The sequence below is a fragment of the Cricetulus griseus genome, chromosome X, assembly GCF_003668045.3.
Source record: "Cricetulus griseus strain 17A/GY chromosome X, alternate assembly CriGri-PICRH-1.0, whole genome shotgun sequence".
In the NCBI taxonomy this organism is placed as follows: Eukaryota; Metazoa; Chordata; class Mammalia; order Rodentia; family Cricetidae; genus Cricetulus; species Cricetulus griseus.
The window spans coordinates 2,325,400-2,349,601 of record NC_048604.1 but is presented as its reverse complement, the minus strand read 5'-3'; the positions used below and the strand labels follow the sequence as shown (position 1 = coordinate 2,349,601).

At 42.2% G+C, this 24,202-nt stretch overlaps 1 protein-coding gene across 1 annotated transcript; it reads right to left on the bottom strand.

Annotated features, from left to right (window-relative positions):
• Positions 1-6,263: 6,263 nt before the first annotated feature.
• Positions 6,264-9,261, bottom strand: LOC113837620 (paraneoplastic antigen Ma6E-like). The gene is made up of 2 exons (XM_035450305.1): positions 8,691-9,261; positions 6,264-8,354 (listed from the first exon to the last, which is right to left on the bottom strand). Exons 1-2 carry the CDS (start codon positions 9,226-9,228, stop codon positions 6,898-6,900), a joined length of 1,995 nt encoding a protein of 664 aa, XP_035306196.1. The 5' UTR covers positions 9,229-9,261; the 3' UTR covers positions 6,264-6,897.
• Positions 9,262-24,202: the final 14,941 nt, after the last annotated feature.

Sequence of the window (24,202 nt, the reverse complement as noted above, 5' to 3'; positions counted from 1 at the left end):
TACCATTCCCCTCCATACTCCTTTACCCCTTGGCCTAGGCCTACCACCCCCAGTGTGTGGTTCTGTACACAACAGCAGAGAAAATACGTCTTGAATCAATAGCTGAGATAGAGAAAGAAATCATAATGAGACAAGTAGCAAGGAGAGGAAAGAGAGCTGGTGCCCACTGGAAGCAGTTGTGTATTACAGAAATGTCCAACACAGTATTGAATTCACTCCAAAGCCTAGCACCCAGCAGTACCTGCCATTAACATAAGCCCAAAGGCCAGAATGTCCAAGGCAGTAGAGAGATACAGGAGTGGGCAGGTGAAACTACTCCTGGTGAAGTTATACAATGCACCAAATGAGTACCGTCAAACACAATAGAACAGGATTCCATTTCTAAGAACTTTAGAATAGATGAATCCTAAACTCAGAGAGCAGATGGGTGGCTACCTGTGGATAGAAGCTTCTGACCCACCTGGTCCCACAGCTGTTTAGTGCCAAATAAACACACAGAGGCTTATATTAATTATAAATTGTTCGGCAGATGGCTAAGGCTTCTTACTGGATAGCTCTATCTTAATTATTAACCCATTTCTATTAATCTATGTGTCTCCATGTAGTTTCAGCTTACTGGTAAAGTCTGGGTCTCTTTCTTCATTGGCAGCTACATGGCATCTCCCTTGCAACTCACTCTCTGTCTTCCTCCTCACAGAATTCTCCTAGTCAGGTAGCCCTGCTGATACTTCCTGCCTGGCTACATCTTGCCTGTCCATTAGCTGAAACAGCTTTATCCATCAACCAATAAGAGAAACATATATTCACAGCATACAGAAGGACATTCCCCATCAGCTGCCAGTGGCTGAGGCCAGAAGATTGGAAAGTGACTTGCTGACAGAGACACGGGCAAGGAATACTAAAGGAAGAGTATTTATTTTGGGGTGGTAAAAATATATGTACATTAATGGTGGTGATCTTAGAATTTTGTATGTATACTAATTACCATGAAATGGTACAAATTAAATTGGTGCTGCTATGGTTCTTTGAATTACAGCCCAATGTGTGTGAGTATATAGAGATGGGGGGTATATATACTGTTTAACTGAAAATTTTATACTCATTCATGTGTAAACAGAAAGAAACTTAAATACAACTAAAGTAATTATTGACCTACAAGAAGTATTAGTTCCTAAAAGTTAAGGAACTTCCATGCTTACTTGAAGGCTCTGGAACAATGTGTAAAAATGCCTTGAATTACAGATGAAGAAAAAAATCCTACATACACTTTTTTCCCACAGTGTCAGTCCTTGACCTCTGATTTTTGTTACATTATATTTCCATGGCATTTGACACTTACACTCTGCCCTGTAGTACCATTCAGTGTATTGTTACCCTGTTGCTGAACATTAGTTCAGTATATAAACAGATTCTATCTGTGACTCTTCCATTTCTGAGTTCTTTACTCTGATATTTGTTGCACTTGGCTAGAATTTGTTCCTTTGCTGATTTCTATTGTTTGAAAACATGAATGACAAAATACATAGATGCACAGAGTACTGTGAGATACTGAACTCTTCTTTGGCTGCCTGCTTCCTGGATACTGTGAGCAGCTTGAGCCACCATGTATTGTTCTCCAGAATGATGTACTGCTTCACCTTAGGCCCCAAAACAACAAGGCCAATCAACCATGACTGAAAAGTCTCCAAAACTGTTAGAAGAAATAAGCCTTTCCTCCTTTTAAGTTGATTATATCAGATTATTTTGTTACGGAAATAGAAATCTGGCTATCACATCATTAATCTAACCATGGGTATTTAAGTTTATTTTGTATCTTTGCGATTGTGAATAATGTTGCATTAAACATGAGAAGGCATGTGTCTCTTTGAAATACTCCTTTTCTTTGGATATGTACCCAGTAGTAGAATGAGTATATCACATGATAGTTCTATTTGTAGATTTTTGAGGTACCTCCCTGCTGTTTTCTCTAATAGCTATATAATTTACATTCCTACCAACAGAGTTTGAGAGTCCCTTTCTCCCCATCCTCATCAGATTCTTTATTTTTATAATAGCATTCTAACTATGATCTAATGATATCTCATAAACTAATGGAACAAAATAAATGCATGTATTTTTACAAAAGCAACAAGAACACAATTTGAAGAAAAAAACAGTGTCTAATCAATAATATTGAAAAACTTGGTACCCATGTGCAGAAGAATGAAATTATATCCCTACCCCTCACCCTCTACAAACATTGATTCAAAATAACCCAAAAGCTCACATGTAAAATATAAAAACTCAACACCATAAAAAGTAGTCCAATTTTAAAAACTGGCAAGTAATCTGAATCACCATCCCCAAAAGAAAACTAGCAATTGGCCAACAAGTTTAAGAAAAAAACATTGAACATCACTAATCCTCATTATTTTTGTAGTTGTGGTTACTGCTTCATGTATAAATCCTATGCAAGTTTGTGGTGCCTCATTTCCACCAATGTCTTCAAATCATCTTTTATTTTCATATCATCTGCCTTGGGATGTTCTGCCACTCCCATGGCCTGTGGCCTTCAATTTCATTAATCTAATTAAAGATTTTTTCCCCATTTTCTGTGACTTTTGGGACTATGACCCTTAATTCTGGAGCAATCTGATTTATGCTCTGGTTCTGAGAAGGTATTGTTGGCCCAGCTCACTCCTGCTCTATCCATACTTAGCACTACTTGGCTAGGCCACTGGCTAATTTGTGGTTTGGGATTGTAGCAGTTTCCAATCGTTTTTTTTTTTTTTTTCTCTTTGTAGTTGCCTTTGAAGCAAGGCCAGCCCATCATTTCTCTTTTTAACTGAAAAGGAAAATAACCCAAGACCTTGAAGGAATTTCCTTCCTAAAGCTGGTATCTTTTGCAAGCAGGTAACGTTATATGCCATGAGCATGGCATATTCTGGCTCCATCTGTCCCCAAACCAAGTCAGTCAAGCAAGAGGAGCTGGTCCTGGCAATAGGCCCCCATCTTGAAGACTGCCCTAAGTTGGGAAGCCTTACCCTATCTAAGAGTCCATAAGTGGGTAACATGAGCTCTTACCTCTTCCAAGACCATATCTACTATGAGGATCATATCCATTTTGTCAGTGAAATGTCACAATATGGATTCAGGATATGTCTGGCATCCGGGCAGTAGTTACACTGGGGGACAGTCCTCAGCTGATAGGCTCCCAGATGTCCCACAAGATTGCTGGAGACAGTGCAAACAAGAGGCTGTCTCGGTGTTCCTGACTGTGGCTAGGAGTGGCTAGTGGGCATGACTATCAGACACCTTGCTCAGGCCCTTTTGCTGATAAAGGTAAGGCTTCTTCAGCAACTCTGGCTGTTAACCATGACCTACACATTAGACTGAGTCCTTTCTCACCTAATTGGTAGGTTAAAAGAATGTGGCCTGCATCATCCCTGAAAGGTTAAGGAAAGGAGGCAGCTCTCCAGGGCCCCTGAGGGCAGGACGGTGCACAGCAGAGGAACCAGGAGCTCCTTGTCAAGACAGAGACCACCAGGCAGGAATTGGCAGGAAATTCCTTGGGAGCCAAGTACATGTAATACTTGTGCCAGGAAAGTACCCCAAAAGAATGGTATGCCACTTAGGGTTTATTAGTTAATCAGAGTTCTGTATCTGGATGACAATTGATTTGTCATGGGATTGTAGCTGCTGGAAGGGGCAGAGGTCTATGCTAGACTTGACACCTTTGTGCCTGCAGCTGAAACTGAAGTTATTTGGATTAGAAGCAGGCAGAGGAAGAGGATGAGGATACAGAAGCCACTTGGCCTCTTGCTACCTCAATCCCTCACCATGGAAGAGCCTTCTCACAGAGCTGCACTTGGCCTTGCACATAGAGATTTGCCAGGAGGTGATGAGTGAATGACAGACCAGGTGATGTAGCTGATCAGCCATATGGTCTGCAATGACTTTGGACTACACTGAACCAAGCTGTGCATAAAACAAATGAACAACTTCTGGTTTATTTCTCTTGTGGTCAACCATAACCTAAAACCATAAAGATAATTGAGAAAATTAGCTCTGGATTAGTGCCATGGGCACAGTATGCTTAATACTTGCTGTCTGTAGTCTGGGAGCATCTCCTTGCTCCCTCTGCCAGCACCAGTACTATGTACCTACAAACATGTACCTTGTACTTCAGAGGCATGCATTGCCCATAACTTCCCAAGATCTCCCAATAACTTCCCAGTAGGCCATGTGGAACCCCAGTGCCACATGCACTTCAGTTTATGGCACCAGAGGGCAGGAATGTACTACTGCCCCCAATTAAAGAGACTCGGGATTCCTAGGGAGTCACTGAGGGGTAACATAGTCCCTGAAAAGCAAGGCCACCACCTCTGTAGCAGATCTGGCACATAGTTCACACTTGGCTTGGTGTGGCCTCTTTGTAAAGCTGCCTATGTCCCAGCAAACGTCAGTGTAACTGAAATGTGACAGTGGCATAACTGGCTACAACTTAAACAATGATAATATAATTTGTCTGACCTCAGACAAAACTTTCAGAAAGAAAGGCTCTGAAGCCTGCACAATAACCACTGGATAGAAACAGGTACCAGTCCTCTGTGGGCCACCCTAAAGCCCCAATTCCTCCTTACCCCTTGGCAACCCACTCATGGCCCCTAACCCTGAGTTCAGAAATGCCCCCACAGAGTAAATGCTATGCCAAGCATTTACAAGTCACCACGCAGTGTCTCTTTAATTACTTAGGGCCTTTACACAGCCAGTTTTACGGACATAATGCTGAATATAATGCTCACACTTCATACTTGGGAGCTACAATGGCTTAAGGAAGGACCCATTGTTGAAAAGTACTCTGGCTTTAAACCCTGAGCTACATGCAACCCCACAGCCTATGCTAGCTTAGGCATCTGACACTGTTAGGGAATAAGACTGAAGGCCAGAGACTAGAGGCATTCAATTTATCACAGGCCTCGGGTTACAATGTGGCTCACAGCTGGCAGAATAACAAAAGGTAAAAAGTGGTGTGATGGTTAGTGTTGCCTTAAACTCCATGTGGTGTTGTCCCTAAACTGAGAAAACCAGAATCAACAAAAATCATCTTGCATGTTTAAGAGACAGCCTAGCAGTTAAGAGCACTGGCAAAGGACCATAGTTCAGTTCCCAGTACCCACACTGGAAAGTTCGCAGCCATTTGCAACTCCAGCTTCAGGGTATCCAATATCTTCTTCTGGTCTCTGAAGACACTTGCACAAATGGCACATGAATACATACACATAAATAAAAATTAATAGTCTTGCATGTAGCTGTAGCCTAGGCTGGCCTGAAAGTCCCTGCATGGTTAAACTACAAGTCTAACATGTACTGAGATTAGTCATGGGCCATCATGTCAGGCTGGCAAAACATTCTGAAAAGTCCAAATTAGACCAGTGAAACTGAACTACAATCATCTCTGAAATAAAAGCTCTCATCAATCCCTAACCTGCCTATTGAAGTGCTTACTGCTTACCCTCAGTAATGATATAGCACATGGGAGCCAAGCTGAAATTTGATACCCCTGTAAGCCTATACCATACCCAACTGCCCAAGGAAATGGTGAGACACAGCTGAAATATCCAAAAAATTTATTAATGAAAAACATTTGATGAAACCATTGAAAACGGTAAAACACTAATCAGAAACACATTATAGCCACCAGAAACTCTAGTTTCCAGACCACACTCCTCCTGGGGCTCTGAAAGCACCTTGGGGCACCTCACCATTTTCTCCCTTTTCAAAAATCCAAGATGTGCATCTTATTAAGACAATGGCTTCTGGCAATACTCATTTACTTTGGAGGATGACCTCAAGGGGTCACACACTGTGGGGTGGCCCTGCCCTATTATTGACACAGGCCAATTATAGGACATCAGAAATCACAACACTGAGTACCCTACCAAGTAGAGGAAGTAAGAGTCATGAATAACAACTTAAATGGAACAAAACCAAAAACAGGTGTTCAGCCTGCTCCCAGGTCCATGACATTTTGCCCGTGCAGTTCAAGCAAGTGATAGTCACAAGGTAAGCAGCAACCAGTGTCTTGTCATCTTCTGTTCTTCCTGCTGGCTCCTGTTGCTAGACTTGGGGGTCTCTGGAAAGGACCTGCTCAGGTATCAATGCACATATTTGGAAAACAATCAGCCAGTGGCAGCCAACCTAGGTTCACACTAAGCAGACAAGTACCTCACAATATGGGCAGGTTAAGGCTTCACTAGCACAGAAGTTCACTGCAGGCCTCTCTGTGGAAGTGGTTGACCAGGTAGTCTGAACTTCCACTTTCCCAGGTTAATGTATTTCATGGCTTTACCAAAAACCAATGGATGAGGGATTGTGTGTGAAGGTGAATACTCTGGACAGCTAGGTCACTATGAGGCAGACAGATAAGGGTGAACCCCCCATGGCAGAAAGCAACCTGCCTAGAGACTGCAAATGTGAGGAGGTGGGTTGCCTGTGCTGGGAGAACAAAATAGCTGAAAGTGTTAGGATGGCCTCTTTCCCACATCTTCCAGTCTAGAACAGGTGGATTCTCAGGCCACATCCTTAATTTTGAGCCTTGGACCTCAGAAATGTGTTTCAGGCAAGCCAAGCCAGAAAAGTTTAGGATTAGATCTGGAGGAGACACTGTCATGGGAAAGGGTACCTCTCCCTCCTTCACTTGGTGACAAATGTGGTCACCTGGATAACTCAAATGGGAGGTGATTGTGGTTGCCAGGACCCCTTGGGGATTTGAAAGAGGGGGCTGGTTTAAGGCTGAGCAAAACCTTTTCTGGGCCGTTGTGTACCTTTGGAGTAAAGCACAGGCCTTGGGCTTACATTGCCTGCCTCTAGGTCTTAGCTGCCTGAGGTAGGAGGAAGCCCCTGAACCTTCTGAGCCTATTTTCCAAAGAAGGATTTGGGGTGACTAGCTTCCCATGCCCCATACTCATTTTCTGACTCTTCCTTCAGCCCCTCTGGTACAGGCTGCTCTACTTCTTGCTCTCCTGCATAGGCCAAGCTGGCAGGCATACCAGGGCCTTCGGTGAGCCCTGCCTGGCCTGAGCCAGCAGGGGCAGACACATTTTCATCTCTCTGGGTGACAGGAAAGACCTTTGACTCATCAGAGTCAGGACCTTCCTTTGTGTCACCATCACTATAAGGAGTATCCTCAGCAGCTTGCTCAAGAACAGCAGCAGCAGCCTGGCCAGCATCTTCACTGGCTGGGAAGGCCTCTCTAACATCAGGGGCAGGCTCAGCACCCCCAACACCCACAAGAGCAGCTTGGGCTACATCCAGCTCTCCACCATGCATTTCCACCCCTTCCACCACTCGGGCCACTGCATTTTCAGCCAGAGCTGCCTCCCATGCTTCAGTCTCCCGGACAAGCCTGAGCAGCCCCACAAAGCCAGGTGGCCTCCTCTCTAACCGCATCCTCCTCAGGTTGTTCTGCAGCATCTGGTTAGGCCGGGCCCGCATCAGCACCTGCCTTGCCCTCGCCTGATCTACCATTGCAGGCTGGATGGCCCCCTTCTCTATGGCCATCTGCAGCAGACCTTCTAGGCGCATCACATAAGCAAAGAGGGTTTCCTGAGGCCGCTGGGAGCAAGTCAGGAACTTCAGCCTCGCAGTCATCACAGTATCCTTGTTGCCAAACACCTGCACCAGTGCGGCCAGGCAGTCCTGTGCTGGAGTATCTGGGTTCTCTTCCAGAAGCTCACACAGGAGATCCAGGGCAGGGCCCCCCAAGCTCTCCACCAGCCGCCGCCTCCTCTCCCTCTCAGATATGTGGCGCCACAGGTATAGCATGTCATTGGCATGGTCCAGCCAGCTTTCAAAAGACTGACCCCCACAGCCAGGCTCTTCCATCCCAGAGAAGTGTCTCAGTTCCTGGTAGGCCATGTTTTCCAGGATGGGCTGCAGGGCTTGGCTCCACTGCTGGGTCCAGGCTCCAGCTCCATGTGCCCCTCCTGCCACATCAAAGGCCCCTTCTTCACCCAAACCTCCTGCCTCACCTGCAGCTCCTGCCAACCCCACAGCTCCTATAATGCCTGCAACTCCCATGTCACCTGCAGCTCCCTCTTCATCTGACATTCTTGCCTCACCTGCAGCTCCTGCCTCATCCTCACCTATAGCTCCTGCTTCACCCACAGCCCCACCATCATCCACAGATCCTTCATCCCCTGCAGACCCCTCATCACTCCCAGACCCTTCATCACCCACAGATTCCTCATCACCTGCAGACCCCTCTTCACCTGCAGACCCATCATCACCTGCTCCTGCCTCTAAAACGCCTCCTTCTCCTGCAGCTCCTACCTCACCTGCAGCTCCTGCCCAACCTATAGCTCCTATAACACCTGCAATTCCCATGTCACCTCCAGCCCCTTCCTCGTCAGACATTCTTGCAGCCCCTGCCTCAACTACATCATCTTCCTCATCCATACCCCCCCCAACAGGCAGTCTGGCTTCATCTATTACTCCTGCCTCATATATAACTCCTCCCTCATCTATAACTCCTTCCTCATCCTCTGACCCTTCCTCATCCGACACTCTTGCCTCAGCTACGGCTTCCTCCTCAGCTGCTCTTCCTGCCTCACCTGCTTCTTCCTCGCCCTCTGTTTCTTCCTCACCTGACACTCTTCCCTCAGCTGCAGCTCCTTCCTCCTGTATAAAGGAGACAGGAGGAGCTGCACCTGCTCCTCCCTCCTCACCCTCTGTTCCTTCCTCATCTGACACTCCTGCCTCATCCTCAGCTGCTCCTCCTGCTTCACCCACAGCCCCTGTCTCATCTACATCTCCTTCCTCAACTGAAGCCCCTGCCCCACCTGAAGCCCCTGCCCCACCTGAAGCCCCTTCCAAAGCTTGCCCATGAGCCTGTGCAGGGAAATTGAATGTATCCTGTGACTCTATATCAGGCACCCGAGGCAGGAAGATCACAGTCCAGGGCCCCCTCTCATTTGGTATTTGTTGGGGGATCAAACTTTGGTTTAAATTATCAGCGAATTCAACCAAAGCGACCTTTGCCCCAATCTCCTTTCTGAAGACCTTGCCAAGCACTCGGTACCTGCCCAGGGGCCTGAGGGAAGCCTGCACAGCCTCCTGGAATTCTTCTTCCTCACAGTCATCAGGGATGCCCAGGATGAGCAGTGAGCGCTGGGCATTGACACCCATCCACCCACACCAGTCCTGAAGAATCGCTAGTGCCATAGCAGTGGACTTGGAAGGGAACATGACCAGACAGGGATGTGTGCTGACTGTAGCAGCCTCCTCCTCAGCCTGTGGATGGAAAAAACAGAAAGGCATTTTGGTTTCCAGCAATCCAGGTCCCACCAATCCGTCCCATAAAGTGTGGGGCCAATACTAGTACTTGTCCATTTTGCTTAATTTTAAGAAAATCTTTGACAAACTAAATCTATTTAGAACATACAGGACTAGTTATATTTCATAGTATTTTATCTGGTGGCAGTTCTATTATGTTCTGACTCCCCCCCAAAACTTGCAATTTCTAAGTTTTCAAGTTTTGGTGAAATTATGCACTTAATATTCCATTCTCTTTTTTAATATCTGAATGGCTTGATACAGTATATTCTTTTTCATTCCTTATACTAGATTTGTTCTTTTATCTTGATTAGTAGTGTTTACCAGTTTTACAACTTTTTTTTTGTTTTTCAAGACAAGGTTTCTCTGTGTATACCTGGCTGTCTTGGAACTCGATTTGTAAACCAGGCTGGCCTCAAACTCAGGGATCCTCCTGCCTCTGCCTCTGCCTCTGCCTCTGCCTCTGCCTCTTGAGTGCTTGGATGAAAGATGGGCACCACCACCACAGGGCTCTAGTTTTATAACCCTTTAAAGGAACATTTGTGTTATTTGTATACATTGCTGACTTCCTCATGTATGTGTAACATTTCTTCATTTTACAGTTTATAAACTAGATTTACTCTTGGTCCTGGTTCTAACTGCTATAAATAGATTGTTAGGTCACTGTCTTAGACATTTGTTCTTTACTTTTTGTTATATTTTTGTAAAATTATGTACACACTTGTATGTGTGTGGATACATGTGTCTCATCAAGTTCCCTGTAGAGATCAAAAGACAACTTTGAGCAATCTGTGCTAAACTTCCACCTGATCAGCCTGTCAGGAGTCTTTACCTTCTCAGTCATCTTGTCATTCTATATTGGTTCTTTTCTAATAAAAATGTCTAAAACAATTTTCTGCTGATGCCTTCTTTATTTGCCCTCCTCCTAATTTTAACAAGTTGTAATTTTTCATTATTGAATTTGAAATACTGTCTTCTAACAAAATTTATCTCCAACACACAAGGCAAATCATACTTTTTTTTAGACCAACAGAATTCCAAACATTTACTCATTAACAGCTTTCCAGCTGTTGTATTGTCAACACTACCAAAAAGAATAGACATTATTAACTTCAGATAGAATTTCACCATAGTTTAAAAGAATTGCATACTCAAGTGCAATCCTTTTAAATGCTTGGTATTTTCCTAGGAGAGAATTCCTAGCTTCAAATGATCCTCTTGCCTCAGTCTCTTGAATATCTTGCCTCAGTCTGTTGAATTACTGCCTGTAACTAAAAAGGATATTCTTTAAATGTTTTGGCTCAATGCATGTATGGACAATATGGGACAATCTATGGGATTGTTGACCCTTTCCAATCCCAAGTACACAGCATGTAGCCACTGCAGCACTACTTCCTCTCCATCCACCAGTTCAAGTGGAGCTACTAAGGGTCTCTGGTCATCACATTCATTCCCCGAAGCCACTCAGCCTTGTCTTCTGCATGCACTCCACCCTTAGGCAGTGACCAGTTCTTTCAATCTGCCCCACACCCCTGGGAGTCAATTCTGTGTACCTGCCAATCACAAGATCCTGGCATATAGCAGCACAGAAGCACACTCAGCCAGCAGCGAGGTTCTCTAGGCCAGAAGGCAGGGTGCCCCAAAGTGCTTAAATACTGTTGGTCTACTTTGGCGTCCCTATACCAAAAAGTTTTAAGCTTTTGCCACATCCCAAGCTGACAGGTATTCATTTGTTCCCCCGCCACTCCTATCACTGCTAGAATTGGGATGCCCCTGTTCTAGAACCTCAACATGTCACCCATCAATGAGGGTTGACACACCAAATGGGAGATATTGCCCCATCTCCCTGAGGAGCTGTTCCCCTCCCCCGACCCTCTCCCTTTCCTCCATGGCTAGGCTGGCCGCCATGTTGTGCGCCAAAGGCAGCCCTCCCTGCCTCAAAGAGATGCAACATGTTAGCCCACCAAGGACCAAACGCGCATGCGCATAAGTTCCGTCTCCATAGTGAGGAATCTGTGCTGTGTGCCCACCATTTGTTCAGTGGTTCAAAGTTTTATCGCCATCACATCCCTCCTTACATAGCTAGGCATTTACATGCAGCGGCACAGACCGGCATGTACCTCACGCACACTACATGCCGGCGCATGAACATGCAGGCACGGCCACACACACCAGGGCCCAGTTCCATACAGCGCAACATACCGAAGGTCCTGAGAACTGGCCTACGGCACCTCACTACTCTCCCCAGAAGATTGCCTGCATCCAACCGCTCCCCTCTGACCTCCCCCTCACAGACCCTGCAGACAGCGACTACAATCCCCTCAGCCTCCAATGTCCCAAACCCTTATCCTCTCACTACTCTGAGGCCACTGTGACCAGACTAGGCCTAACACAGTAGGCCGCGCTCAGGTGGATCCAACAGGGCCGTCGACACACCTTCGCCGTACCCTATCTTGGCAGCTCCGAGGGACCCAGCCTGCTCCCCAAAGGCGAACCAATGTCCCCTACCTGATTGTTCACTTTCCCTGACTCTGCTCTCCTCAGGACTCCCAAGCACGAAAGTCCAAACACACCTCAGCGGAGCGGGCAAAGAGATGCGTGAAGCTCTGAATCAGCCGACGAACTCCCAGAAACCCCTATTTCTCCCAGAAACCTCCTCTGCATCTTGAAGAAAATTCTGGACCGTTCCATGGAAGATGATTGGATCAAAAGCTCTCGGAGGCGGAGCCAATGTTAACAGGGAACTAATTAACCAATGTGAAGGCGTAACATGGCAAAGCTCGCGATGTCTAGAAGTTATAGACACGCTCATTGGTCCTTCTTCCAGTCATTTAGACAGAGGTGTAAAGAAGCTGCTGTACACCAAGGCTGACTACAATCGCTCTTGAAGCTTTCATATTTAGTGGAAAAACATAAATTTTATGGGTTCCCAATAAATTTGCCCACATATCATGATGACATGTAATCTTAGTTATTAGTTGGGGATTTTTGTTTGTCCATTTGTTCGTTTTCCGAGACAGAGTTTCTCTGTGGCTTTGAAAACCGTCCTGTCACTCGCTCTGTAGACCAGGCTAGTCTCGAACTCGTAAAGGTTCACCTGCCTCCTGAGTGCTGGGATTAAAAGACTGCGCCACCACCTTAGTTGATAGTTTTTATCCTTTATTTTCTATTATTAACATGGTTTTTGGAGTTGACGTTCATGAAGCTCCAGGTTTGATCCTCAACTCAGCACAAACCCAGGAATGCTGGTGGACACAAGTCATCCCAGCACTTGGGAAGTAGACGCAGAAAGATCGGGAGTTTAGGGCCATCCTCAGCTACATAAAGAGTTAGAAGCCAGCTTTGGTTACGTTCCTCTGTCTGAAAAAAAAAAAAGGAATAAAAAGTTATTCATTGTCCGGTGCGATAGTACAAACCAACAAGTCTAGATATTAGGAATGCTGGGTTAAATTAGTCAAAGCCAGATTGCACAATTAAGAAAGACTCTGATGAAATAAAGAAGAAAAAGAAAATGAATGAGGGTAGCACTCACGAGCATGGTGCTTAACTCCATTCACAGGGCTTAGGTTCAATTCTCACGGTCCCAGGAAAGGGACAGGGGTAGCTATTTCCATTTTCTTAGACTTACTGTTTGTGTGTTGTATTATTGTGCATCTCTTACTATCACCCCTATTGGAATACTTTGACTCCATAGAGTCCAAAAGCTTTAGTGTTTTTTTCCACCCATACCAAACTTTGGATACTTCTGCCTCAATCCCGGAGTAGCTACATTTACAGGCTTGTACCATCTGACTTGGCCTATATTTTTCTTCAAGATTTTTATCCTCCAGTGCTTTTTTTTTTATCTCTCCTGGGATTCTTTATACACACTTATTAGACTTTATATTTCTCTACAGAGCATCACAGGTCTATTATTTTCATTTCTTTCTTCCTTTCTTTTTCTTTTATTTAAGTCTCTTATCCTCTCAGCTTTCCATAATGGATAATTTCTCTTCATCTATGGTTCAGGATTTTTCTATTCCTTTTTCTATGATCTATAACCTGTTAGAATGATCAGATTAAAACTATAATATTAATTTGTGGATTAATAATCAATTTTTTCATCTTTGACTGGGAGGATTGTTTTAGAAAGACTCTCAGTATATAGCCCTAAGATGTTCTGTAACTCACTAAGGAACCCAGCCTGTTCACACAATTTCTGCTGTCCTTCTATCTTGGCCACTGGAGTACTGAGTTTACAGACATATATCAGTATACTGATCATATCTGATCCTTTTCAATACTTTTTCTCTGATGAAATTTTTTCAAATCATTATGAGTATGATTTATGTCCTTAATGACATATTTTAAATCTTTTTACTTGTAAACTAGCATACAAATTATTACACACCATTGTGGAATTTTTTAATACTAATGTTTTTAGTAAATTATCCCTCTAGCCACTCAAATTCATGCTTGTAACATCCTCTTAGTTTCTTTTCCTCTTTTATGTCCCCTGTCTCATCCTTCTTACCACCTATTTTTACCCTCACATGGTCTACTTTCTAGTTGTTGCGGGTTTTTTTTTTTAAGGTTTTACCGAAATTTACACTTTACATTTATATGTTACATGTATATAGTACAAGTTAGGTACCAAATATGACAGACAATCCAATTTTTACTTGCTACGTTTGAGTCACATAACTTATATTTTCCAAATCCAACTATATTTCCTGAAATTTTCATTTTTCTTTACAGTGGTGTAAAATTCCGTTGTGTATCCATTCATTTGTTGATGTATATCTAGACTGTTTCCTTTTCCTTGTTATGATACATAGAACACCAATAAACATGGATATGGAGTATCTCTATCTGATATGGAGTCCTCTGCTTACATGTCCAGGAGTGGCATAGCTGTGTCATATAGTAGTTGTATATTTTACTGTTTTGGATAAACCACCATACTGATTTCCATAATAGCTGTACTTGTTTGCACACCCATAAGCAGTGGATAGTTTCCACCACCACCCCAATCCTGACAAGGATTTGTTCACAGATTTCTTTATAATAACCATTCTGACTGGGGTGAGGTGAAATTTCAAAGTGGTTTTTATTTTGTATATCAGTAATGGCTAGGGATGTTGAACACTTTTTAAAATGTTTATTGGTCATTTTTAGACCAGTTTATTCCTTTCACTTGCCAATTTGTTAATTTCCAGGAGTTTGTTTATATGTTTAATTTTTGCCATTCTTTTCAGATTCTGGATATTAGCTCCTGTCTGAAGTATGACTGCTGAAGTTTCCTTTGCTGTGGAGAAAATTTCAACTTTAATTTTTCTCATAATTTTTACTACCATTTATTTACTTTGTATTTTTGAAATTTTGACTATAATTTGTCATAGAGTTTCTTCTGATCATGTCCATTGGGATTATGAATGTCTCTTGTGTTTGTATTTCTACTTCATTCTCTAGATTTGGGAAGTTTACTGCTGCAATCCTGATAGATGATCTGACTATTCCTTTATACTTTATCTCAACACATCTTCTACACCATGAATTAATAGGTTTATCCTCTTGAATGTATCCCAGACTTCTTAGAAATATTGTTGGTTTTTAACTTTTATTCTTACTGTTTGTATTATGTCTTCACTATGTCCTCCACCCTGAAATTTGTTCTTCTCCACGGTCTTAGGTTCCCACAACATTTTCCAATGCGGTTTTATTTGGTTAGCTATTTATTTCATTTTCATTATTTCTGTTTAGACCTTTAAAAAATATTTCAGCTTTCTTGTTGAATTTTTCCTCTAGAATTTCTACTCTATTTGCTGTTGCCAAGCGGCAGTGGCACATTATTTTAATCCCAGAACTTGGGAGGCAGAGGCAGGTGAATCTCTTTGAGTCCAAGGCCAGCCTGGTCTACAGAGTGAGTTCCAGGACAGCCAAGACTATACACAAAGAAACATTTGTCTCAAAAAAATGCTGTTTAATTCACTTTAAATACAGTCTCATGCAGAGCTTGGATGGATTACCTTAGTTCATGCATTTTCTTAATTGAATTTTCTATATGGTCTTTAATTTTTTAGAGACATTATATAGTATTTATTAAATGATCTATGGCATGGTACATAGCTTCTGAGTACAATACAAATTTTCACATTTCCAAATTATTATATGACAAATAGCCACTTGTGTGAATTATCTTAACATGTTCAATTTAACATATATTTTAGATTCTGAGTTGTAATCTATCCTACATTTTAACCTCTAACTTTCAAGTGTTTTATATCTAACATAGCATTTACATATGATAAAATAAGTATTGAAATTTGAAATTTAGGTTTAGGAATATTTTGGGGTCTTTCATCACATTCAGCTCACTATTATATAGTTTGAAGATGCTTATTCCATATTTAATTATATAAGTTAATGTATAATAGTCTTGGTTTCTTTTTTTCTTTTATATATATATTTGAATTACAAACAAGATTGAATTACATGACGATTGCAGTTCCCTTCTCCCTCCCTTCCTCCTCTACCACCCCCCCACCTAAAACCCTACCTGCCATATATCCTTTCTTCTAATCTACACCTGACTCAACCTTTCTGCTTCCTCATGACCTCTGCAGCCTTCCTTTTCTTCCCTTCTCACTCTTGTAACTTCCTCCCCCTCTTCCCATGTTCTCAATTTGCTCAGGGGATCTTGACCCTTTCCCCTTCTCCAGGGGACAAAGTTTGTGTCTTTTAGGGTCCTCCTTGTTTACTAGTTTCTCTGGCAGTGTGGATTGTAGAATGGTAATCCCTTACTCTATGTCTAAAATCCACATATGAGTGAGTACATACCATGATTGTCTTTTTGTGATTGGGTTACCTCGCTCAGAATGGTTTCTTCTAGTTCCATTTTCCTGCAAATTTCAAGATTCCATTGTTTTTTTCTGCTGAGTAGTACTCCATTGTGTAAATGTACCACATTTTCTCTATCCATTCTTCAGTTGAGGGGCATATAGGTTGTTTCCAGTTTCTGGCTATTACAAATAGTGCTGATATGAACATCGTTGAACATATTTCCTTGTTGTATGAATGTGTTTCTTTGGGGTATATGCCTTGGTCTTTAATTATTTTTAAAAGCACTGAATTCTTTCTCAGATATTTCAGCTACCTCTCTGATTGTTTTTATTCTATTGAGAGATTGGGGCTGGGTCATGGTTGATATGTTGTTAGGGGAAGGCATAGGGATTAAAAGCTTTATGCCCCTTCAGTTCATTCTCTCTACTTTGTGTTAGCTCTTAACTTCCTGCTCCTATCAGCATGCTTTTCCACTATGATGGACTCTTGCCCCTCTGGAACCATAAGCCATAATAAACTCTGTTCTTCTATCAGTTGTTGTTGATCATGCTGTTTAATCACAGTGGTTTTTTTGTCACTGTTCTATTGCTGTGCAGAGAAACCACAACTATGGCAACTCCTACAAAAGAAAGCATTTAATTGTGGCTTGCTTACAGTTTCACAGATTTAGTCCATAATCATCATGACAGGGAACATAGCAGCATTCAGGGAGACATGGTGCTGAAAAAGTAGCTGAGAGTTCTACATCCAGACCACAGACAACAGAAAGAGAGAGTTACTGGCCCTGAGTTGGGCTTTTGAAGCCTCAGAGCCCACCACCAATGACACACTTCCTCCAACAGGGCCACACTTCTTCCAAGGCCAAATCCTTCTCAAGTAGTGCTATTCCCTTATGATTAACCATTCAATTATTTGATCCTATGGGAACATGCTTATTTAAACCACCATATTCCACTCCCTGAACTCTATAGGCTTATAACCAACCATATCATAATGCAAAAATGCATTTAAGACCGAAAACCAGCTGGACAAACACAAAACTCTGCATCCCTATATCTGATGTCAAAGTGCACTTCAGATCTCCAACTCCTTTCAGCTTTGTGGACTGCAACACACTTCTGTCTCTTGGGCTGGTTCCACACCCAGTGTGAAGCTCTTGTTGGTGGTAACTCATGGCTCTGGCATTTCCAACATCTTGGAGTCTCCAAGATAATCCAGGCTTATACTTGGAACAGAATCAGTGAGAGGCCTGGAAGCAGCATCAGACTGAGGATGGAGCTTCAGGCTCCAAGCAGCATCAAGGGAGCCATGAGCCCCAGACCTGGGATCAGTCTCAGAGGGAGGCTCCAGCCTCAGCCCAAGGAGCAGGGGAAACGACAGCAGTGGTTTCCAGCAGTAGCTTCCAGAAAGTATTGCAAAATGTTCTTCTGTGAAAGAGCACCTGTGTCCCAGTCAGCATCCACTGCCATTTCTCGGTGGGAGATACCCAGCTATTACATCAACTCAGCCACACCTACACCTCCAATGGGAGGAGCATCTACCAGAGCTACATCCCCACCTGCATATCAAGGGTGACCACCAGAGAACTGGACCCACTTCCACCAGGAGGAGCGTTCACCAGAAACTCTGCTCTACTTGTGCCTGAATGAGCTGTCAGGGGAGACTCAGGCCCCAACCCTACCAATTGGAGAAAGAGACATCCCCTGAAGCACAAGCTCCACATATACCGATTAGAGGAAGAGATGTGTAGACAACAAGGTATGAGCACACTGAACAATATAAAGAGCAATAAGGCACCACTAGAAACCAATGGTGCTACAACAGCAAGACCTGAATATCCCAACACAGATGAAGGAGAAAAAAAAGTACCCAAAAATAACTTAATGAGGATGATTAAGGCCCTTAAAGAGGAAATGAAAAATTCTCTTAGAGAAATGGAGGAAAAGACAAACAAAAAAATTGGAAGATATCAACAAATCCCTTAAAGAAAATCTAGAAAAAGCAATCAAACAAGGGACAAGAGCTCCTGAGCAAATTAGGGGAGAGGGGAGATGGGAGAGGGAGTTAGGAGAAAGAGAAGGGGAGTAGAGGAGAGGAGAGGAGAGGAAGACATGAAGGAGCAGGAAGGTTGAGTCAGGGGAAGAATAGAGGGGAGCAAGAAAAGAGATACCTTAATAGAGGGAGCCATTATAGGTTTAAAGAGAAATCAGGCACTAGGGAAATGTCCAGGGATACACAAGGATGACCCTAACTAAGAATCTAAGCAAAAGTGGAGGCTATCTTAAACACCCTTCCCCTATAATGAGATTGATGACTACCTTATATGCCATCCTAGAGCCTTCATCCAGAAGCTGATGGAAGCAGAAGCAGACACCCACAGCTAAACACTGAGCCATACTCCTGGAATCCAGTTGTACAGAGGGAGGAGTGATGAGCAAAGGGGTCAAGACCATGCTATGGAAACCCACAGAAGCAGCTGACCTGAGCAAGTGAGAACTCACGGACCCCAGTCGGACAGCTAAGAAACCAGCATAGGAATGAACCAGGCCTCCTGAACATGGATGTCAGTTAGGAGGCCTGGGCACTCACTGGGCCTCTGGCAGTGGAACCAGTATTTATCCCTAGTGCAGGAATGGACTCTGGGAGCCCATTCCCTATGGAGGGATACTCTCTTAGTCTAGATACACAGGGGAGGGTATAGGTCCTGCCCCAAATGATCTGACAGGTTTTGATGGTCCCTCATGGAAGGCCTCACTCTCCCTGGGGAGTGGATGGGGGGTGGGATGGGGGTTTGGTTGGGCATGGGAGAATGGGAGGGAGAGGGAAATGGGATTGAAATGTACAATAATATTGATTCTAATTTAAATAAAAAATTATATAAAAAGTGAAAGAAACTATCAAGACATGAAATCTGAAATAGAGGCAATAAAGAAAACATGAACTGAAGGAGTTCTGGAAATGGAAAATCTAGATAAATGATCAGAAACCACAAAAGTAAGCATAAACAACAGAATACAGGAGATAGAAGAAAGACTTTCAGTCATTGAAGATAATTTGGAGGAAATAGATTCATCGACCAAAGAAAATTTTGAATTCAACAAATCCTTAATACAAAACATACAGGAAATCAGGGACACCATGAAAAGAATGAACCTAAGAATAATAGGGATAGAAGAAGGAGAAGAAGTCCAACTCGAGGGAGAAGGGAACTGTGATTGTCATGTAAAACAATCTTGTTTCTAATTCAAATTTAAAAAATCTGAAAAAAAGAAATCCAACTCAAAGGCACAGAAAATATATTCAACAAATTCATAAAAGAAAATTTTCCCAACCTAAAGAAGGATATGCCTATGAAAATACAAAAGGCTTACAGAACACCAAATAGACTGGACCAAAAAAAGTCCCCTCACCACATAAAAATCAAAACACAAAACATACAGAATAAAGAAAGCATATCAAGAGCTACAAAGGAGAAAGGCCAGGTGACATATAAAGGCAGAACTATGCGAATTACACCTGAATTCTCAATAGAAACAATGAAAGACAGAAGGTCCTGGTCAGTTGTTAAGCAGACACTAAAGGACCATGGATGCCAGCCAGACTACTTTACCCAGCAATACTTTCAATAACCATAGATGGAGAAAACAAGATATTCCATGATAAAACCAAATTTAGACAATACCTATCCACAAACCCAGCCCTACAGAAAGTACTAGAAGGAAAATGCCAACCCAAGGAAATCCCCTATGTCCACAGGAACACAGGAAATAGATAAGCTTACTGCAGCAAACCCAAAGAAGAGAATTGAACATGCAATGCCATCACCTACAACAAAAACAAAAATAGCAGGAACTAGCAATCACTGGTCATTAATATCAATTAATATAAATGGTCTCAATTCACCTATAAAAGACACAGGCTAACAGAATGTATAGGAAGACAGAATCCATCCTTCTGATGCATACAAGAAACATACCTCAACCTCACAGACAGACATCACCTCAGAGTAAAGGGTTGGGAAAAATATTCCAATCAAATGGACCTAAGAAACAAGCTGGTATAGTTATCTTAATACCTAGCAAAATAGCCTTCAAACTAAAATCAATCAAAAAAGATAAAGAAGGGCATTTCATATTCATCACAGGAAAAATCCATCAAGAGGAAATCTCAATTCTGAACATCTTTGCCCCAAACACAAGGGCTCCTGCATTTGTAAAAGAAACATTACTAAAGCTTAAATCACAAATCCACTAATAGTGGGAGCCTTCAACACCCCACTCTCACCACTGGGCAGGTCTGCCAGACAGAAGATTAACAGAGAAACAAAGGGAACTAACAGAGGTTATGACTCAAATAGACTTCACAGACGTCTATAGAACATTCCACCCAAACACAAAAGAATATACTTTCTTTTCAGCACCTCATGGAACCTTTTAAAAAAATGTATCACATAATTGGTAACAAAACCCCAACAGATACAAAAAAATGGAATAAAACCCTCTACCCTATCACATCACCACAACTTAAAGTTACAATTCAACAGCAACATTAATTTCAGAAAGTCCATGAACTCATGGAAATTGAACAATGATCAACTGAACCACGACTGGATCGAGGAAGAAATAAAAAAAGAAATGAAAGACTTCATAAAATTTAATGAAAATGACCACACAACATACCCAGATGTTATGATAAATCTTTCTGCCAAAAGCCACCTGAGCCCCACCACCACGTGTGAGCTTTATGCAAGCTGCCCGCCCGCCCAAGTCAGGGCCCAAATGAATACACAGATACTTGTATTAGGTTCAAAGCTGCTTGGCCAATGACTAGGATTCTCATCTGTTAGCTCAGCCTTAACTATCATACATCTATATATTTTATAAGACTTATCTTATCGGACACCTTATTGGAGTCCCTCCTTGTCGGTGGGTCACATTGTGCCGCTGGAGCAGGAGTGGAGGGGAAAAGAGGGATGCTTCCTGTTTCTCCTTCTTTAAATATGAGTCTCCTTGCTATGTCACTTCCTGCCTGGATCACCACTTCTCTACTACATTTCCCAGAATCCTCTTTGACTCCTAGTCCCGTCTATTTGCTGTCTCATTGCCCAAACAGTATTTTATTTAACATTCAATAAGACAAACATACACAGTACATTCCCCATCACCCAGACTTATAGGGCACAATGAAAGCAGTGCTGAGAGGAAAGTTCATAGCACTAAATGCCTACATGAAAAAAACTGGAGAAATCCCACACTAGTGAATTAACAGAACAACTGAAAGTGTTTGAATGCAAAGAAGCAAACTCACCCTGAAGGAGTAGATGGCAAGAAATAGTCAAATTGAGGGCTGAAGCTAATAAAATAGAAACACAGAAAACAATGCAAAGAATCACTGAGACAAAGAGTTGTTTCTGTGAGAAATTCAACAAATAGACAAACCTTTATGCAAACTAACCAAAAGTCAGAGAGAGAATATCCAAATTAACAAAATCAGAAACGAAAAGTGGGGCATAAGAATATACACTGAGGAAATCCAGAGAATCATCAGTTTATACTTCAAAAACTTTAAGGAGATGGACAATTTTCTAGTTAAGTACTACATACCAAAATTAAATCAAGAACTTGCTTGGTAACAACTTAAATACACCTACTACCCCTAAGAAAATAGAAACAGTTATCAATAGACTCCCAACCACAAAAAGCCCAGACCTAGATGGATTCAGTGCAGAATTCTACCAGATGTTTAGAGAAGATCTAATACCAATGCTCCTCAAAGTATTCCACACAATAAAAACAGAAGGATCATTGCCAAAATCTTTTTATGAGGCTACAGTTACCCTGATACCCAAACCACACAACTAAGAAAGAGAATAACAGATCACTATCCCTCATGAGCATATATGCAAAAATACTCATTAAAATACTGGCAAACTATGGTTCAACATACAAAATCCATCAATGTAATCCACCATATAAACAGACTGAGGAATAAAACCCACATGATCATCTCACTAGATGCCGAAAATGCCTTTGACAAAATCCAACACCCCTTCATGATAAAGGTCTTGAAGAAATCAGGGATAACAGGAACATACCTCAACATAATAAAAGCAATATACAAGCCAACAGACAACATCAAATTAAATGGAGAGAAACTCAATGCAATTCCTCTAAAATCAGGGACAAGACAAGGCTGTCCACTCTCTCCATACCTCTTCAATATTGTACTTGAAGTTCTAGCTAGAGCAATAAGACAACAAAAGGAGATCAAGGGAATACAAATTGGAAAGGAAGAAGTCAAACTCTCACTATTTGCAGATGATATGATAGTCTACATAAGTGACCTGAAAAACTCTACCAGGGAACTCCTACAGCTGATAAACACCTTCAGCAAAGTGGCAGGATACAAGATTAACTCAAAAAAATCTGTAGCCCTACTATATACCAATGACACATTGGTGGAGAAAGAAATCAGAGAAACATCACCTTTTACAATTGCCGCAAACAACATAAAATCCTTGGGGTAACACTAACCAAAAAAGTTAAAGACCTGTACTGTAAGAATTTTGACTCTCTAAAGAAAGAAATTAAAGAAGATATCAGAAAATGGAAAGATCTCCCATGCTCTTGGATAGGTAGGATCAACATAGTAAAAATGGCAATCTTGCCAAAAGCAATCTACAGATTCAATGCAATCCCCATCAAAATCCCAACACAATTCTTCACAGACCTTGAAAGAACAATTCTCAACTTTATATGGAGAAACAAAAGACCCAGGATAGCCAAAACAACCCTGTACAATAGAGGAACTTCTGGAGGCATCACCATCCCTAACTTTAAGCTCTATTACAGAGCTATAGTCCTGAAAACAGCTTGGTATTGGCACAAAAATAGACAGGTAGACCAATGGAATAGAGTTGAAAACCCTGATATTAACCCACACACCTACGAACACCTGATTTTTGACAAACAATCCAAATATATATGCTGGAACAAAGAGAACATCTTCAACAAATGGTGCTGGCATAACTGGTTGCAGATATGTAGAAGACTACAGGTAGACCCAATCCTTTCTCCCTGCACAAAACTTAAGTCAAAATGGATCAAAGACCTCAACATATATCCAGCTACACTGAACCTATTAGAAGACAAAGTGGGAAATACCCTTGAATTAATTGGTACACTTCCTGAACATTACACCAGTAGCACAAACACTGAGATCAACAACTAATAAATGGGACCTCCTGAAACTGAAAAGCTTCTGTAAGGCAAAGGACACAGTCAGCAAGACAAAACGGCAGCCCACAGACTGGGAAAAGATAATCACCAACCCCACATCTGACAGAGGACTGATCTCCAAAATATACAAAGAACTCAAGAAACTAGTCTCTCCAAAACACCAAACAATCCAATTTAAAAGTGGAGTACAGAACTAAATAGACAATTCTCAATAGAGGAATCTAAAATGGCTGAAATACACATAAGAAAGTGTCCAACATCCTTAGCCATCAAGGAAATGCAAATCAAAACAACTCTGAGATACCATCTTACTCCTGTCAGAATGGCCAACATCAAAAACACCAATGACAGTTTATGCTGGAGAGGATGTGGAGAAAGGGGAACACTCCTCCACTGCTGGTGGGAGTGCCAACTTGTACAGCCACTTTGGAAATCAGTATGGCGACTTCTCAGGAAAATGGGAATCAGTCTACCACAAGATCCAGCAATCCCACTCCTAGGCATATACCCAAAAGAAGCACATTCATACAACAAGGACATATGTTCAACGATGTTCATAGCAGCATTGTTTGTAATAGCCAGAAACTGGAAGCAGCCTAGATGCCCCTCAACTGAAGAATGGATAGAGAAAATGTGGTACATTTACACAATGGAGTACTACTCAGCAGAAAAAAACAATGGAATCTTGAAATTTGCAGGAAAATGGATGGAACTTGAAGAAACCATTCTGAGCGAGGTAACCCAATCACAAAAAGACAAACATGGTATGTACTCACTCATATGTGGATTTTAGACATAGAGTAAAGGATTACCAGCCTACAATCCAC

Bases quoted from the DNA above. Each gene is read 5' to 3' on its own strand.
- LOC113837620 (XM_035450305.1), bottom strand. From the start codon at position 9,228: ATGTTCCCTTCCAAGTCCACTGCTATGGCACTAGCGATTCTTCAGGAC. The intron at 8,355-8,690 runs GTGCAGCTCCTC...TGGGAATTGCAG, and splicing joins GGGTGAGGAGGGAGGAGCAG to GTGTTATAGGAGCTATAGGT.